Genomic DNA, 16,611 nt, shown 5'->3' with positions numbered 1-16,611 from the left:
CCAGGGCCAGCCCCGTGGCCGAGTGGTGAAGCTCGTGCACTCCGCTTCAGTGGCCCAGGGTTTCGCTGGTTCAGATCCTGAGCACGGACATGGCACCACTCATCAGGCCATGCTGAGGCGGCATCCCACATGCCACAACTAGAAGGACCCACAACTAAAAATATACATTTATGTACCGGGGGCCTTGGGGAGAAAAAGGAAAAATTTTAAAAAATCTTTAAAACAAAAAAAACGTGTCCACAAAACACCTGTCCACAAATGTTCATAACGGCTTCATCTGTACTTGCCACAAACTAGAAACAATCAAAATGCCCTTCAATAAGTAAATGGTTAAAAAAAACTGTGGTACATTCATACCATGGAATACTACTTAGCAATAAAAGGAATGAAGCACTGTTACACACAACAACTTGGATGAAGGGCATCGTGCTAAATGAAAAATGCCAATCTCAGAAGCTCACATACTGCTATGATTCCATTTCCATAACATTTCAGAAGTGACAAAATTATAGAGATAGCAGATTCCTGGCTGCCAAGGATTAGGGGTGATGGAGGAAGCGGGGTGACGATGAAAGTGCAATTATTCATTCAACTGTCCCACCACTATGCGGAACCAAGAAAGGTGAAAAGTTTGTAAAGCAAAGCACATTTCATATTATTTTGCAGTCCCTACTATGCCAGAAAAAACAAAGACTCCTGAAGCATGGATCAGTGGCTGGCCCAACCACTGAGATACATTTCAGCCATTACCTGTGCTCTATCCTGCCAGGTATTTTTATCCAAGCTCCCCCAGAGCCATGAGCAATGAGCCAGAAGGCCGCAGAAGGAACTCAGGCAGAAAGAACTCTCAAGGCGATTTCAGCTCAGCATTCAGCCAAGAATCTTGCCTGAAATCAAAAGTGTCAGAAAACTGCAGCAATTAGACAAATTGTGAAAGATGTGGTTACCAGGAAGGGCACCTCACACGTGACAAGCTTCTTACCACAAACAGTTTCTCTTACAAAAGTCTCAACAGCAGTCCCCAAAATGTGAGGGAGAGGTTGGTGGGAACAATTACAATGATGCTTCCTGCGATTCTCTAAGCCAGTCCTCACAGGACCTCACGTCTCAAGTCCAGATAACAAAGGTTTACTTTCTAACGGATCAGGGCTTCTTACTGAAAGTGGTCTAGCACCGTCCACTCCACTATCGCTTACAACCTGAGGCCCCGTGGGGCACCTACATCACATAGCTTACATGGAAGTGAATTTACTGGGAAGGCCCACTGACAAACAGGAAGAAGTCCCCCCAGAAATTGAAAAACGGAAAACCACCAACAAATTCTCCTCTAACTCAATGCTTTAGCTGTTTATACAAAGTATAATTTTAGAATCAGGAATAAACTATAAAACAATTCTTCAGTACTAATAGAACTAAAACTAGTAAAAGAAGTCCCGAGGATTGCTAATATCATTTATAAATCACATTCCACACAAGGAGGCCCATGTGTAGAAGGACAATTATAAGCCCACGTTACATGAAATGGAACCTATTTCTAAAGACCTACTCTGAAAACTCATCGTGAGAGATGAGCTGACAGAGTGTGAGGCAGCTGTAGGCTGGCGATTGAGAGCTCCACCTTCACAGTTCGCCTGCTTGGCTTCAAATCCTGTGTGGCCTTAGGCCCACTATTTAACTTCTCTGCGCAGCCTTTTCATATCTGTGGAACATAGATAATAGTACTCATACCTCCTAGGATTGTTGGGAGGATGAAATGAATTCAGAGTACTGTCCCTGGCACACGGTAAGCACGCAATAACTACCAGTAGTTTTTAAACAAGTAAAATATGGCTCGAAGAGAAGTATCCCGCAGCAAAAGCAATGTCAGTCTTTTGATCACTCTTACACAAAATTCTCTCATACTTTTAGACAAGAATAAGCCTTCCCCCAACTTCCACCAAAGAATGCACACAATTTCATTCAGAAAAAAGTGTCATCTTACACAATGGAATGAATAAAATAAACCCTGCTGAGCATGCCTAACACTTCCCGAGCTCTCGTGGGCAACATGTGATTTCAATAGGAAAGGGGCCGGTTTTGTAAAGACAGTTTTATAACATACTTCACCAAATGAAATGTTCAGAGCGAAAATTCAAGCCTTCCCAGAGCAGGCAGAGAGATTTTCAAAAACATCTGTACCCTCACTCATGTGCCCCATCCTTCTTTCCTAATCAAGGTCATAATTACAAAAGTCCCCTGCAGGCTGGCACACAGCCTGACAAGTTGCTGTCCTACTGAATAGTCACTAACTAGGAAAGAAAGGCCCAGGGAGAAGACAGTCTCATAACAGCCCACACTGCCACCCGGCTCCAGTTAGGAAGACAGAGTGTATTCCAGAGATGCTTAAAGAAAAAAGGCTTGACCTGAATAATCTAGACACATGCCATACCTTTCTCCATTGTTAGGTTTCCCAACTATTCAGGGAACAACCATAGACATTTTGGATTTAGAAATATAAATTGTTTTCAAAAGTTTTCAGACAATGCTTGTCCAAAGGCCCTAACATAGCTAGTAATTTAGACAGCTGTGCTGGGAGCCACAGAAGCTGCATTTTTTAACTAGTATTGCTTCTGAACAATTGAAACTTTCTCCAGTGCAAAGTCCAGACACAGGGAGCAGTGTTCCTCACAAACATCCAAACAGTTTCATTATTGTTTAACTACCAAAATAACAGCGCTCCAATAATCTATCAAGTTTGACATTTCATCCAACTAAGCAATTAAACCAGGACACACAGCGTGCAGGGAGAGATTTTTTTCCCCTGCTCCAAATCAACACTCATTCTGACATTACAGCCACACAAACCAATAATCCTTGTTCCTAGAATACTTATAAAGGCGTCTAAAAAGCAAACAGACAGAAGTGCCTCAAAGAAACCATGCACTTCCAAATTTGATTTTGTCTCCCACCTTTAAACATCTTAATTGACTATGAGTAAAGTTACAAGCCAAGAAGTTAGAAACTCCTTTCTAGCGTTTAGTCAAAAGAGGTAAATATCTCTCCTGCTACAGGCACAAAACGTAAGTCCTATCAATTTATTCTTAAATACGTTAAAGGTAAGCATCCCTCACCTAGTCCCCGAGTATTAAAATTGTGGTGCTGATCTAGCAAATCACCAACTGATGGAACTTCTTTTCCCAAGCAGGAGTGGGAGTTCTCAGCGGGCTGCTTGAGTTACAGGCAGCATAAGAAAAAACACGATCAATGACCTCTGATATCAAGTTTCTAAGTGTGTAGTCACACACCCTCCATAGAGGTCCACGTCAATATAAACACAAAAAATCACAGTAAGTAATACATTGCTGTTCATCCAAGTGCATACTCTTTCTGGTAATTTATTTTTCTTGCACTTTATAAAACCACTAGTTGGTAACAGATTAGAAAGAAACCTTACAAAACTGGTCCTTCATTACAGAGAGTTGGAGAGCACTAACCTTTCACACTAGAGTGCCAGTTTAGTCATCTATTGTTCTGCTGGGATCAAAGCACCCTTGCCCTCACTATCCTATAGCTTCTGATTTGAAGGTAATTAGCAAAACCAGGGGCCGGCCCTGTGGCCCAGTGGTTAAGTTCGAGCGCTCAGCTTCAGCAGCCCGGGGTTTCACCAGTTTGCTTCAGCAGCCCGGGGTTTCACCAGTTTGGATCCTGGGCACGGACATGGCACTGCTTGTCAGGCCATGCTGGGGTGGCGTCCCAAATGCCACAACTGGAAGGACCCACAACTAAAAATATACAACTATGTACTGAGGGGCTTTGGGGAGAAAAAGGAAAAATAAAATCTTTAAGAAAAAGAAAAGAAAAACCAGGAATAAGGTAGACCATGGTGTAATCTAATGGAAAGAGCACCGAATTAGGAGTTAAAAGACCTCACTGCTGATCTGCAGGAGCCAACAAACTTGCTGGAGACCCCGGGTGAGTCTGGGTCCCTTTACTTCTCTGTGCCCTGCCTTCCTCCTCTGCAAAATAAAGGCAGCCCTCTAACATCAGCATTTCTCAGCCTTATTATTATTTTTTAAACATGTGGTTCTTTCTCACGGCAATACTTTCTCCAAGTGTGGTCTGCAGATAAGCTACATCAGAATCCCCAGCTTCATTCCCAAACACAATGATTCTATAGGTCTGGGCTAGGAACCAGGACTCTGCAATTTCTACAAGTACCGAGGAGACACTGACACACGCTAAAATCTGACATCTATTGTCGTAATATATATTCTTACTAATGCCTTTAGGAATATAAAAAGATCACAATTTGTGTGTAATCCCTGACAAAGAAATTATTTTAGGTAAAAAAACCTTTTTAAAATCAGTATATTAAAACTTACAGAAAGCATGTTTTAGTATGTTTTTATATTTGTAATATATAACAAAAAATTTCAACTTTTCCCCATTTTAAAAAATGATGTTTGGTTGGGAAGATCAAACGTATTTTTTTTTTTTTTGAGGAAGATTAGCCCTGAGCTAACATCTGCTGCCAATCCTCCCTTTTTTGCTGAGGACGACTGGCCCTGAGCTAACATCCATGCCCATGTTCCTCCACTTTATACGTGGGATGCATACCACATCATGGCTTGCCAAGCGGTGCCATGTCCACACCCAGGACCCAAACCAGTGAACCCTGGGCCGTCAAAGCAGAACGTGTGCGCTTAACCGCTACACCACCAGGCCGGCCCCTCAACCGTATATTAACATATATGTAAACATTTACATGCTATGGCATCAAAAACTACTTTCTTGACAAGAAATTTTGTATCAATCCCTCCCAAACAAAACTAGTGGCTTATTTTTACGTATATGTTGCTTCTAAAAAGATGAGACAAGGGGAAAGATTTCAGGATGCTATTTGTGAGCATTTCCACAAATAACAGTGCAGGTGTGGACAGCCTGTATCTCAAATAAAAACCGAATTAGATAAAACTGTCAATATATTTTCATTTTTAATATCAGTTTTGGTAGTACAAGAGACATGTTGATGTGCTATATAAAAAATTATATGAAATAAATAAAATTTAGGAATCCAATGAAGATCATCTGGAGGTGAAGCTGCAGACTTTCTATCATTTTTATGGCCCCCATTAATCGGTTGGTTCCCTGTCGCTGTTCAACAAGCTGCTGGTCTGCAACTGTGTCAACAGTCAGAGAGTTGGGAAACACAGCCAGATCAATGGGTGTGGGGGTGATGATTCAGAGTTACCTGGAGTGCTGGGTCCAACCACATGATGAGGGTAGTAGAGAACGTAGAGTGCCCTTTGTCAAGCTCTCTGGGAATATTCTGGCACCCCTCCATCCCCACCTGCTCTGTAGCAAACACTGGCTAAGGTAAACTTCAACTCTGACTCAGAATGATTAACTCCTCATAGGTATATGATAAAATGACCAGGAGTGGTAGCTGAGTCTAGCCACGCCCAAAAGGCAGAAACAGAGGCAGACAAATGCGAGAGAAGCTGGAGTCTAAGACTTTTCCACTGTGGACGGGCCAAATCCCAGCCGCAGCAGTGCTTCCCTCCCACCCCACATCCCTGCACAGAATTTTAGCCTCTAACTGCTCCTCTTCACCCCCAGAAAACCCGAATGGCCCAACAATGGCTAATCTGCAAAAACAATTCCTCCCTCTTCCAGGAACCACCCTTGACTAAGGATTCTTCAAACCAGCTGAACTTCAGCTGACCCACTCCTGCTAAAGCCCTAGAAAACATTCCACCCTCTTTCCCCAAATTAGATCGTTCCTTTTGTCCAGCATTTTCAAATAAAGGTTTATGATCTGGTAAACTTCTTTCACACCATGCAAAATAATAATTTAACATGGTCATAATTAATTGGCTGTGGACCCACTGACTCAAGACCTAAGCAAAGGTTAGACGTCGACAGACGAGGCTTGGTCATTCCTCAAGCAGACATCTTAATCATTATGAAAGTGAAAAAAACACAGAAGATTCAGAGAAATTGCTAGAGGGACAACACGCTTTCCTATATATATTAGCATAAAATATATTGATTCATGTGCCTCTAAGAATGTAGATGTGTGATCAGGACTAAGACTAGAAAGATTTTCCAAAACACAAAGAGTACAACAAGAAGAGGACGGGGTAGGAGAGGACAACACTCCATTTACTTAAGAAAAGCCCTTTTTTTTTAAGCCTTTTAACATAATCCAGCAGTTGCAAATAAACAATGGCGTTGATTACTAAGGAATTACATTCAACAACTCAGAGGCCAGCAGAGCCTCCAGTTGGCCTAACTTCCTGTAAATTTCAGGATGACTAGGCAGCATTTCTTTAAAGAGGATGAAGACAGTTAAAACATTGCAGCAAATCAGCCTGGCTCCAAGGAGTTCAAATGGCGGTGGGCTTCCTCTACTCTGAGAACTGACCTGGTGCAAACAAAAGGCTGTCCCAGGGAGACCTGACCACTACACAGCCCAGAGATAACGAAACCATATCTGTGTATGAAATTCTAGAAAAGCCATGTAAACGTTAAACTAGGAGATGTCGGCTCAACCTGTAGCACTGGAGAGGGGCAACTTAAAAAGTCAAATAACACTAGCTCAACAAAATTGCTTAAAAGTTCAAATTCAGCACACAGGTGGTAGCCTCTAAAAAAGGCTGCTGAGAGAGCAAGAAGGTTTTGCTGTATCTTTTTATAGGAGAGGACAATGGAGAAATTACCAGACCAAGGTCACTTTCCATTTTAGAAAAAAAAAGGATTAGCAGCCTTAACAGAGACAAAAACCTGTGTAGGTCAGAACTCCACGAAAGCAGCAGCCTGGTGAGAATCTCTCCCAGAATCCTGTAGGAAATGAAGTGTGGATTAGGGTAATTAAATGTACAGTCTTCTCAAGAGCGACTTCTGTTCCTGAAAACTAGAGCCGTTTCTGTGAAACGTATCATAGAAAAATTGAGAAGAGGATTTGCCAGGCATCAGAGCCTTTCCACTTCCACATCAGGTCTGCAGGTGCGATGATCTGAAAAGAACAGAGCAGCGATTGGGGAGGGAATTAAATAATACAGCTTATCAGAGAAAGCCACCCCATCCTCTAGTCTTTGCAAAAGTTCACATGCTCGTGTAACTCTAATATACTTATCGGTTTCCAGAAATTACATACACTTCCTCAAAAGAGACATAGGAAAAAATATAACCACGGGGTAAAGGCCAAACATTGTCTCTTCTGAATGCTTAAACAGCCAATTATGTGTCTTAATACATTAATGAGAGAGAGAGAGACTATTACAGTAAAGTTGAAGACATCTTTAAAAATGTACCCTGGGGCCTACGTCCATCCAACTGACAGTAAAATCACCCCTCAAAAAAGCAGTTTTATGCAACGTCTAGTATTTTAATTTCCCAGCTGCCAACAGAAACATATAAGGAGCAGAAATTAAACTAATTATGTCAGCAGTGCAGTGAACAAAACTTTAATTGTATTACCCACTAGTTAGACATTTGCCGAACAATACAAAAGCCCTTAAGGGGAGAAACTTCTTTAGAATACAAATGATTCCCAATCAATACGACAGAAATTAGTCTGTTTGGGCAATAAACAGATTCAGGGTTTAGATGTAAAAATTCAAACATCGTGATTCAATTTAAAAAATAAATATGTAGAAACAAATCTCTAAAATGTCCTTAAATCACTCTGTGATTTACATATGCTGTATCATTAATAGGTCCTTTAAGCCAGTATTGTACTAATAGCTTTTTTAACATCCTGCCCACAAAAGAGCCTATTCATTTAGCTAGGAGACAGGTGTTAGCAACTAGCAACCTCTTTTAGCCTTGAGTTCCAGGGGCCTGGCCTGGGATTATTGTGGCATGATTGGCAAGACGAAAGGAAAGGCGGTTTGAAATAGGGAAAGGGAGGAGAGAGGGAAAGAGAAACAAAAAAGACCAAAAGGGAGAAAGGAAGATGAGGCAAGAAATGGATGTCAGGTGCTCCTTAACCAGGCCACCTTCAAAGCTTCCTAGCCTGATCTGAGCTCGCGGGCTACCACCCAGATACATAAGGCAGAATCTATTAATTTATTCCTGCAGACAGGAATTCTGGATATATGCCTACACTCCACTCATTCTAAAAACAAAAATTTTAAGTGTCCTATGACTCATTCTTCTTACCCATATTCTCTAGTTCTTAACTTTAATCTTCATTCTTTCATACATTTTCTAAAAGAGCTGACTGAGTAGATATTCCTAGAAAGAGATATAGAAAAGGCTGGATTTAGAAAGACATCTTGAGCCTACAGAATAAAAATCCTATGAGAAAGAGGAGAAAAGAACATTCATTGAGTTGCCTACAATGTACAAAGAACACATTTTCTCTCTTTTAATCCATATAACCATCCTACCAGGTACTATTTTCATCTTGCAGATGAAGAAATGAAGCTCACAGAGGTTAAGTAACATGTCCAAAGTAGATGGAGGAGCTGGGATTCAAAACCAGGTTTGTCTAGTTCCTAAATTGTTAGGGTTTTCCCAAGTTTAATTCCCCAACTAACATATTTAGTGCCCGATTCTGTTTTACCTCTGATGGTTCTGTATTTCAGCAATTTTTGTTCCTTCCATGAACTCCGCAAAGGACCTCTGCTAAATTTTATTGACTATCAAGCATCCATTATTTTCAATTAGCGCTTCAGCTATGTAGAAATGAAACATCTGGCAAGTTAGCTTTATTTTTAAAGCAGCCTACCTAGAGTTCCCAGGCTTGTCTCCTATCCAACACTGATCATAACTAGATTCTACGACCTATTCAGACCTCCAGTTGTTTCCACATTATCATTCATTTGTCCACTCAGGAAATAAAGGATGCTACTTTTATCAACCCTCCCTCATGACTCCTGATAGATAATACAGCAGAGGGGGCCTCTCTGTAAAGTAATTTACATAAAAGTTATAAAAGCTCTTTGTTATCTGTCATGACTCGGAAATAGGCTATTCTAGCAAATCAAACATCCTGGATAACATAATGATGCTTTTAAAGGGACCGGCAATTTATAAAGAATTTCAAAGCAACACAACAGTGGTTCCCAAACCTGGCTGAATATCAGAATCACTTGGGGAACTCTGGAAATAGATGCCAGAGTGGTTTTTAAAATGTAGATTCTCAGTCATCACTTACCCACTCAATCTCCAGGAGGTGGGGCTGGGAAATCTGTTTTTAAAGAACCCCTCAGTGACTCAGTTGCCAACTGCTGGGTACTGAATCGTTCGAGGCGTGGTTGGCTTTTGGAAACTCTTTGCAATAAAACGCTAAAAAGGCTAAAGCTGCACTAAATCCAAAGTGACCTTCTTTTGATGATTCAGGAGACTTCAGGATCTTCCAATGCCTCCTGGTTCCTCATTCATGACTAGTCACTAGTCACTGTACTGGCAAAACCAGAAAGTAAGGAAAGGTTAGGAAGATTTCATATTGTTTGACAGCCAGAAAAACCAGCTTCTGTTTTTCTATCAGATTCGAAGAGCTGGTTTTACCCCAGAGGAAATGCAGATTTTACGCTTGCTTTGAAAAAGGAAAATGTTTAAAAACACGCAGAAGGATTCTCTTAAACAACTGCTCAGCTTCAATTCAGAACATTAATAGGCCCAAATGCTTAAAAAATGTGGAATATTCAACCTGATCAAGAGAAAGCAAAGAAACTTCATGGCCGTCTTAATGAAGAGAAAGGAGGAGAATGGGTTTAACTAAGAATGGCATTATGGGATCAGATAAAACCACTGTCCTAACAACAGCAACTGATAAATCCCGGAAACTGGGAGAGCTGTCTTTCAACACATGAAGCCAACCATTCCTACCTCTCCGGGATGCCTTTCATGTAAGATATTATGGAGATATTAAGATATTAAGAGCACAAGTGGTTTTAGGATTTTAAAACTCCGTGAATAATATAAGGTCACAAAATAAGAAAGTGACCACACAATTTCCCTATCGAACGAGTGGGAGTTTATGTGTTTGGATATAAAAAGATCGTGCTTACAACTGTGAAAATCTTTCTTACCTAAACACGAGTAACCACCACCAATAACCAGTAACCATTACCAACCTCACCAATAGGAATCTAAACCATATATTCTCATTAAACTCTAAATTATAACTTAGCTCTGTACTGCATGGGTTATGGGATTCCAAGGTGCAGAGGCGAAATCTTTCCTCCTAAAACAAACACTACAGCCAGTACAAGTTTGCTAAAAAAGTCTCTAATCTACCATTAAAACAATAGCAGTATTAAAGGTTCTATTATAAGAATAAAAAATGAAAGTGGAATTAATCCTCCTAAGACTCCTTAGGTTTATGTAGGTGTTTTCACAAAGTCGTAGACACAACACTTACAGATGGGTGTGGCTGTTTTAAACATCACAATGAACACGTAAAGAGGGAAGAAATGGGGCCCTTTTTTGTTATTGGTGCTGTTTGTCTTGTCTGTTTAAATGCTGGTTAACTGAAAACGCCTTTTCCACTGCTATTTTAAGAGCCCTTAAAGAGGCATTCCTATCAGATGGTGCTAAGCAGAATTATGTCAACTGGCTTGGCCATGAGAAAGTTTGAAAACAAATTAACTTCTAACCTTTCTGAGAACAGCTCTCTCTTTGTGTGTATTATTTTAGCAATTGGTTAAATTAAGTCAATTTAGAGGTTTACAATCCTTGATCCCTGAATGTAAACAGCCAGGATACCTGTTCAATATGAAAGTTTTTAGTGGGCTGATCTTTGTAATCAGACATAGTCATTCAAATGTGTGTGTGCGTGTGTGTGTCTTAGATTACATGGAAATTTTCTTCAAGCACAATCAAGTTATTAGTTAGCCCTGCCACAAATCTGCAATAGTTATATATAATTTTCACACTTAATAACACCTCTGAATAAACTGTAATTTACAGGTTGTACTCTGAGGTCCAGAATTATTAGGAAATATGCCATGAAGTTTGAGAAAGGCTTGCAATCATCTATTTCCTTGAATGTGAAAGAGAATGCAGTCAGGAACAAAGGATAAAGAAGTTGTCAGACCTGAAATCCCCTGAAGAGAAAGGAAATGTCACTGCCAGCTCCCAACCCTAGAACCGGGTATACAGACTCGGCCCAGCACCACGTCCCCTGCCCACTCCCATTCCTTAGAAAACGGTTCAATAAATGCACAGCCTTGGCCACACTTCAGTAACTTGAACGGTCACCGGGAAAACCACAACGCTCCAAACAGCTGTACCAACGAGAGTGACAGGAAAGTCTTCTCTGTCCTCCAAACCACCTGTAAAAGGGACTTACTGCTTTCTAAGAAGGCCATGCACCTGGAGACGTTTGTTCATCACGTCACTCTGGCCTTTAGCCAGGGTGCAAAGTGACAGCTGTGGGTAAAACCCTATTTCCAAGCTAACAATAATTCTTCCCTAGGGTAGGCTGGGAGGAGCATGGGGCACTCTTCCTTGATTACACAAGCCGTTTTCTCCCCTTAGAACAAATGACAGACCAACCGAAAGGAGGAAATACGCTGCTGTTTCTATCTCCCAGCCTGAACTCAAGCCCTGAGCACAGACGCCTGCATCGCGCCGGCCGCCCTGGTCCAGCCATCCGTCCCCACGCCTCGGCAAACGTCTCCCGGGCAGCCGGCCGGAGAGAGGCCGCACCTCCCCCTCCGTCTTAGCCCTCGGCGACCTCACACACATCACCGCCAACAAACAGAGGACAACTCCCAAAAGAGGGAACGGTGGACCCTGGGGGGAAACCACATTCCCAAACTTCTCCGTCAAGCCTCCGAACTCCAGCCGCCTTCCTCCTCCGAGAAGCCCGCAGGGCTCCTCCACTAGGAAGCAGGGCCAGGCTAGAGCCTCTAAAGGGGCACGCAGGCCGCCGCCGACCTGACTCAGTTTCCTCCGCCGTAAGCGGCATCTTGCCCCCACAAGCCAACTGAACTTGCCGGTCTGTAGGGCGACAGGAGACCGTTGAGGACACGCGCCTCCTGTTACTGTCCCCACAGGTGAAATGCACTGAGAGGACTTTTCATGGGACAGGTGCGGGCTAGCCTGAATGCGGCGACTTCCATCCCGCCTACGCAAGGGGAGCCCCAGGCCGCGCCCGCACCGAGGCGGCGCCCCCAGCCCACGGCGAGACCCGAGGCCGAGCAGCGTCCCCCACCCCGGCCTCCGCCAGGCCCCCGCCCCGGGCAGGGCGCTCACCTGCCGCGGCCGCCTGCCCGGCCCGCACCTGGGAGAGGAGGGGCCGGATCTGCAGCGCGGACGCCTCAGGCGGGGGGTCTCCTGGCTCGGCCGCGGCGGCGTCTCGAGGGCTGAGGGGCACCGGGGGGCGGCCGCGACATCCTCACGGGCGGCCCCAGGAAGTCGGCCCCCCCCACCCATCCCCAGCCGCCTGGCCCGGCCGCTCCCGCCCCCCCGCGCGGCCCCGCCCCCGGCGCGGCCCCGCCCCCTCGCGAGAGCGCGCCGCCGCGCCCGCCGCGCCCGAGCCACCATAGAGAGGAGCCAGGCGCGCGCGGCTAGAGCGCGGCCCCGCGCGCGCCCCCTGGCGGAGCCTAGGCCGCTGGGTGCGGGCCGACGCAGCCTGCGTTCCGGCTGGGCGTCGGTTCCCCTGTGTCGGCGAGCCAGCTGCTCCTCGTCGCCTTGGTCACCGGACTGCGCGAGGAGCTGAAGGGTCCACGTCCCAGTTTCGGCTGGGTCATAGTCCAGCTGGGTGACCTTGAGCGAGTCCGTTAACGTCTCTGAACTCGTTTCATAATAAAAGTTTGAAAGTTGCCTGAGTTTCGTATGGCATTGTTCCTGGCAACAATGCTATAAGCACGTGATGTTTCCCCAAATTACGATGGAGGAAACCCCGGCCCATTAGGGTTCACTAGCTTATTCAAGGTCCCACAGCTGGGAGCCAGATCTATAGGACATCAAAGCCCATGCTGGTTCCACTCTACTGCACCTCCGTCATCTAGAGTTTCCCAGTCTAAACTCCCGCCGCCTCCCCCCACCGCACCCCGTCCCGGGGTTAGCTAGTTTCACATCAGGACTGTGAGGGAACTGCTCAGAGAAAACTCTGGTAGAATGAAAATGACTCTGTGCAAGGAGCCCACCCTGGCCATTCGTCAGCGTGTACCTTTCAGCAGGTCCTTAACCTTCTGAACTCTGGTTTCCTCATCCCTGAAGGAACGAGTGCAGTTGGTATGAGGATTAAATGAGCTAATGCACATAAAAGTGCTTCGGAAACTATAAAGCACCAGGGTCGCATGGGGGATCATTAGGCACGGGGGCTAAGAAAATGCCTAGTCATGAAAATAACATAAATTCGAATCCTTCTTCTGACAGTGTCTAGTGACAGTTTTCTTATGCTTTAGGATCCTATCAAGACGTCCCAGAGTTGTTCTGAGCAATTTGTATTTTAAAATAAGAAATATCACAAGGAAAAGTGAGGTAAAAATGATGTCATTTATACATGCAGACTCTGTCACTTCATAAGTATTATTTCCAATCTTCACATCCCAGCAAACTGAGTACTGTCATTCCCAAGTTATTACCCAAAGCCAGACAGTTAGAAAAAGGCCGAGCTGGAATTTGAAACCATATCTTTCCACCACCAGGAATGCACAGAAACACTGACCTTCCAGACGCCTCTTGCACCTGAATTAAACGTGCCCATCTTTCTCCTACCTGGCTGTTTCAGTAACTTTCCTTGAGGCAATTCCCTGCCTGTCTTCCCTGCCTCTCTCCAGGGCTTTATTTCCCCCCATGAAGGCATTTATTGTTTCCTCTTTTCCCCTCTCTGGTTCTTTTTCTCTTGAGATGCCAGGACCTTGTTCATCCTTTCTTATTTCTGAAATGGGTGTGTGATTCTCCACCGGAACTCTCCTTCTCTTGCTGTTAATTATAGAGTGTAAATAGGTCCAGAACACGGATGGAGTGCAACCCAGAGATGTCTTTTTGAAGCTTAGTTTACAAGCTGAGCACTCAGTTCTGAAATGGGGTGTGCTTCATCCACTGACTGGACCCAATAATCAGAGTCTGGATTCAGGACATGCTGTGGAAAATCATTTTTTCTGGGCCCTCTGGTCTATATTACAGCTAAATCATTGGAATGCTACTAAATAATGTGCATATCCCTGAAGTGAGGTGGTCTCCTTTTTCCACCTTCAGCATTATCACCATCACTATTTTTCATCTTTATTGTGCCCTTCCACAGAGGCACTCAATAAGGTACCCATTGTGCAAGTAATCTGAAATCCTTTTCGGCAAGCAACAGTATTTACTGGTAATAAAACACTAATTTGTCTACCAAGTGACATATTTATAGGAGCTGTTTACTTTGACATATTTTTATTATTTCTACTCATTTGCTAAGTACCTTCCAATACATATTTATGAAGCACATGCCTTTCCCCAAACAGTAGTGAAAAAATAAATCATATTATTTCTTTTATTAGTAGCAGCATCGTTCGTAAGTCCTAGTGCCCTGATTTTTGTTACTTCCGGCAAGAGCCAGACAAATTAATGGTGATTGAACACCTACTATGTACCAGACTCTCCGCGAAAGGTGCTTTACATACGTTATCTGTTTAATTCCCCTGAGACATAGATTTTACCCATAAGGAAAATCTAAGTCCCCTGCATCATAGATTTTACCAATGAGACAGAGACATGATCTTGTCCAAGCAATTGGGCCAGAAAGGGCCCGGCAGGGTTTTGTTGTTGTTGTTGTTGTTTTTAAGATTTTATTTTTTTCCTTTTTCTCCCCAAAGCCCCCCAGTACATAGTTGCATATTCTTCGTCGTGGGTCCTTCTAGCTGTGGCATGTGGGACGCTGCCCCAGCGTGGCTTGATGAGCAGTGCCATGTCCACGCCCAGGATTCAAACCAACGAAACACTGGGCCGCCTGCAGCGGAGCGCGCGAACTTAACCACTCAGCCATGGGGCCAGCCCCCCGGCAGGGTTTTAAACCCAGATCTTTTCCTGATTCCAAAATCCCAAATCATCATTCCACTTCACCACCCCCACTTAAGTTCTCTGCATCTAATAAATCTTGTAAAATGTAAAGTGTTCCTTTCTGAGAGAGGCTGTGTAAGTTACCCCAGAAAGGAACAGTTAAAAGTAAACAGACACAGGATGCTAACTAACCCTGACTTTCCTACGAGAGGTTACTCTCTGAGGGAGTTATTCCCCAAGGAATCAGTGGTAGGGCGTTTCCCGCAGAGAAGGGCCAGTACAAGAGTTCTACTCATCCCTGGATACAGGACAGGCTAGTCTGCCGGGCATAGTGCAGAATGTGGGACCCCTGCTGAAAAAGTATTAAGAATTTAAGGATGGCAGGAGCAGAGCATTAAATTAAGCTGAGGGCTCTGTGCCACTGCACTGGTCACACTAGCATGAAGCTGGCCTTGCCGGGACAGAAGGAAGCTGTCACCAGTATCTCCTAAGCATCATAAACCTCACAATGATATGAGATTGAGTGCCTATTACATGCCTGGAAAAGTATTCAGTGCTTTATATAAGCTATACGACCCGAAAGCACTTGTACACAGCAGGTATTTCCCCCATTTCACAGTGGATGAAACTAAGGCTTTAAAGAGGCTAAGTGATTGACCCAATGACACGCTGCAAGTGTGTGTCAGAGCTACAACCAAGGTAGCTGAGATGTAAAACATCTTGTTCCTTGACTTTGTATCCTTTTCAGCACGGGCCCCATTGTCTGCTGGCAAGACCCAGGTTTAGGTTGAGGCTACTAAACCCAGAAGCTACCGAGAGGCAGGAAGAGATGGATTCAAAGGCCACTCAAGGAGTCAAACTTGTGCAGCAGCTGAGGTGCAGTTGTACGGCTCCGGGACGCATGGACCTTCCATTGGCTGGGAGAGAAAACTCTGTGCACGGCAGATGTAACAGCCAGTACCTGGCCTCCCTCTCCAGGACAGACAGGAAACACCATGAGGTCTCTTTACCTTGATAAAAGGTAAGCATGGGAAATCCATGGCACCTTACTTAATGCTAAAATTTCGGAAACACACCACTCAAATCAGGAACAAGACAAGGACAGTGGCTATTGTTGCTTCTATTCAACTTAATACCAGGAGTTAGTCTAGCCAGTGCAATAAGACAGGAAAAAACGAAGGAAAGCACCTTTTTGAGAGTAACTTTCGATGAATAATATACATAGCTCTAATTTAAGCTCCGTGCATCACAGAGCCTTCTCCATTGCCCATCCCCAACACACCGAGTTGGACAGTTTTAACTACCCAGCACAACTCCATGCCAGAAAACAGCAGAAACCTAGTGGGATATGCATTTAAATCCCTCATTGCTCCCCGGCTCCCATCTCAGGGAGCAGAGACCCTGTTGTTTTTTATTCAGCTTCATTTCCCCCTAAACCTCCAGTTCACTTTAATACTAATGATATCACCCTTCTCCAAGTGTTTATCATTCTCTTCGCTTCCCTAGGGGAAATCAGAAAGAGCTGATAAAGTAGATCTCTGATCCAGCTTTTTATGGTGAGCTAAGCTGAAAAGAGGCTGGGACGTGTAGCCTTGGCTGCTATGAGGGAAACATATGAAAAAGAGTATTATTGTAACATTTCCATATTCACAGCTGAAGGCAGCATGAGGATGGAAAGTA

At 44.0% G+C, this 16,611-nt stretch overlaps 1 protein-coding gene across 15 annotated transcripts in view; it reads right to left on the bottom strand.

Annotated features, from left to right (window-relative positions):
* RFFL (ring finger and FYVE like domain containing E3 ubiquitin protein ligase) overlaps positions 1-16,611 on the bottom strand; it is a 71,745-nt gene that overhangs the window by 52,533 nt on the left and 2,601 nt on the right. For 3 of the 15 annotated variants that reach the window (XM_070562519.1, XM_070562530.1, XM_070562543.1), the window contains exons 1-3: positions 12,193-12,389; positions 9,146-9,393; positions 8,146-8,220 (exon numbers count right to left, since the gene is read on the bottom strand). The exons of 1 other annotated variant lie outside the window; for it this stretch is intronic. In XM_070562519.1, coding sequence (XP_070418620.1) covers positions 8,146-8,149 — 4 coding nt within the window. In that variant the 5' untranslated portion in view covers positions 8,150-8,220; positions 9,146-9,393; positions 12,193-12,389. Of the gene's footprint in view, positions 1-750; positions 896-8,145; positions 8,221-9,145; positions 9,394-11,933; positions 12,155-12,192; positions 12,424-16,611 lie in introns of those variants that run through there. 11 more of the 15 variants (XM_070562520.1, XM_070562531.1, XM_070562523.1 and 8 more) reach the window with 9 other exon arrangements.

This window comes from Equus przewalskii, chromosome 10 (genome assembly GCF_037783145.1).
Source record: "Equus przewalskii isolate Varuska chromosome 10, EquPr2, whole genome shotgun sequence".
In the NCBI taxonomy this organism is placed as follows: Eukaryota; Metazoa; Chordata; class Mammalia; order Perissodactyla; family Equidae; genus Equus; species Equus przewalskii.
The sequence above is the reverse complement of the archived record's forward strand: the minus strand, read 5'-3'. Positions and strand labels throughout refer to the sequence as shown.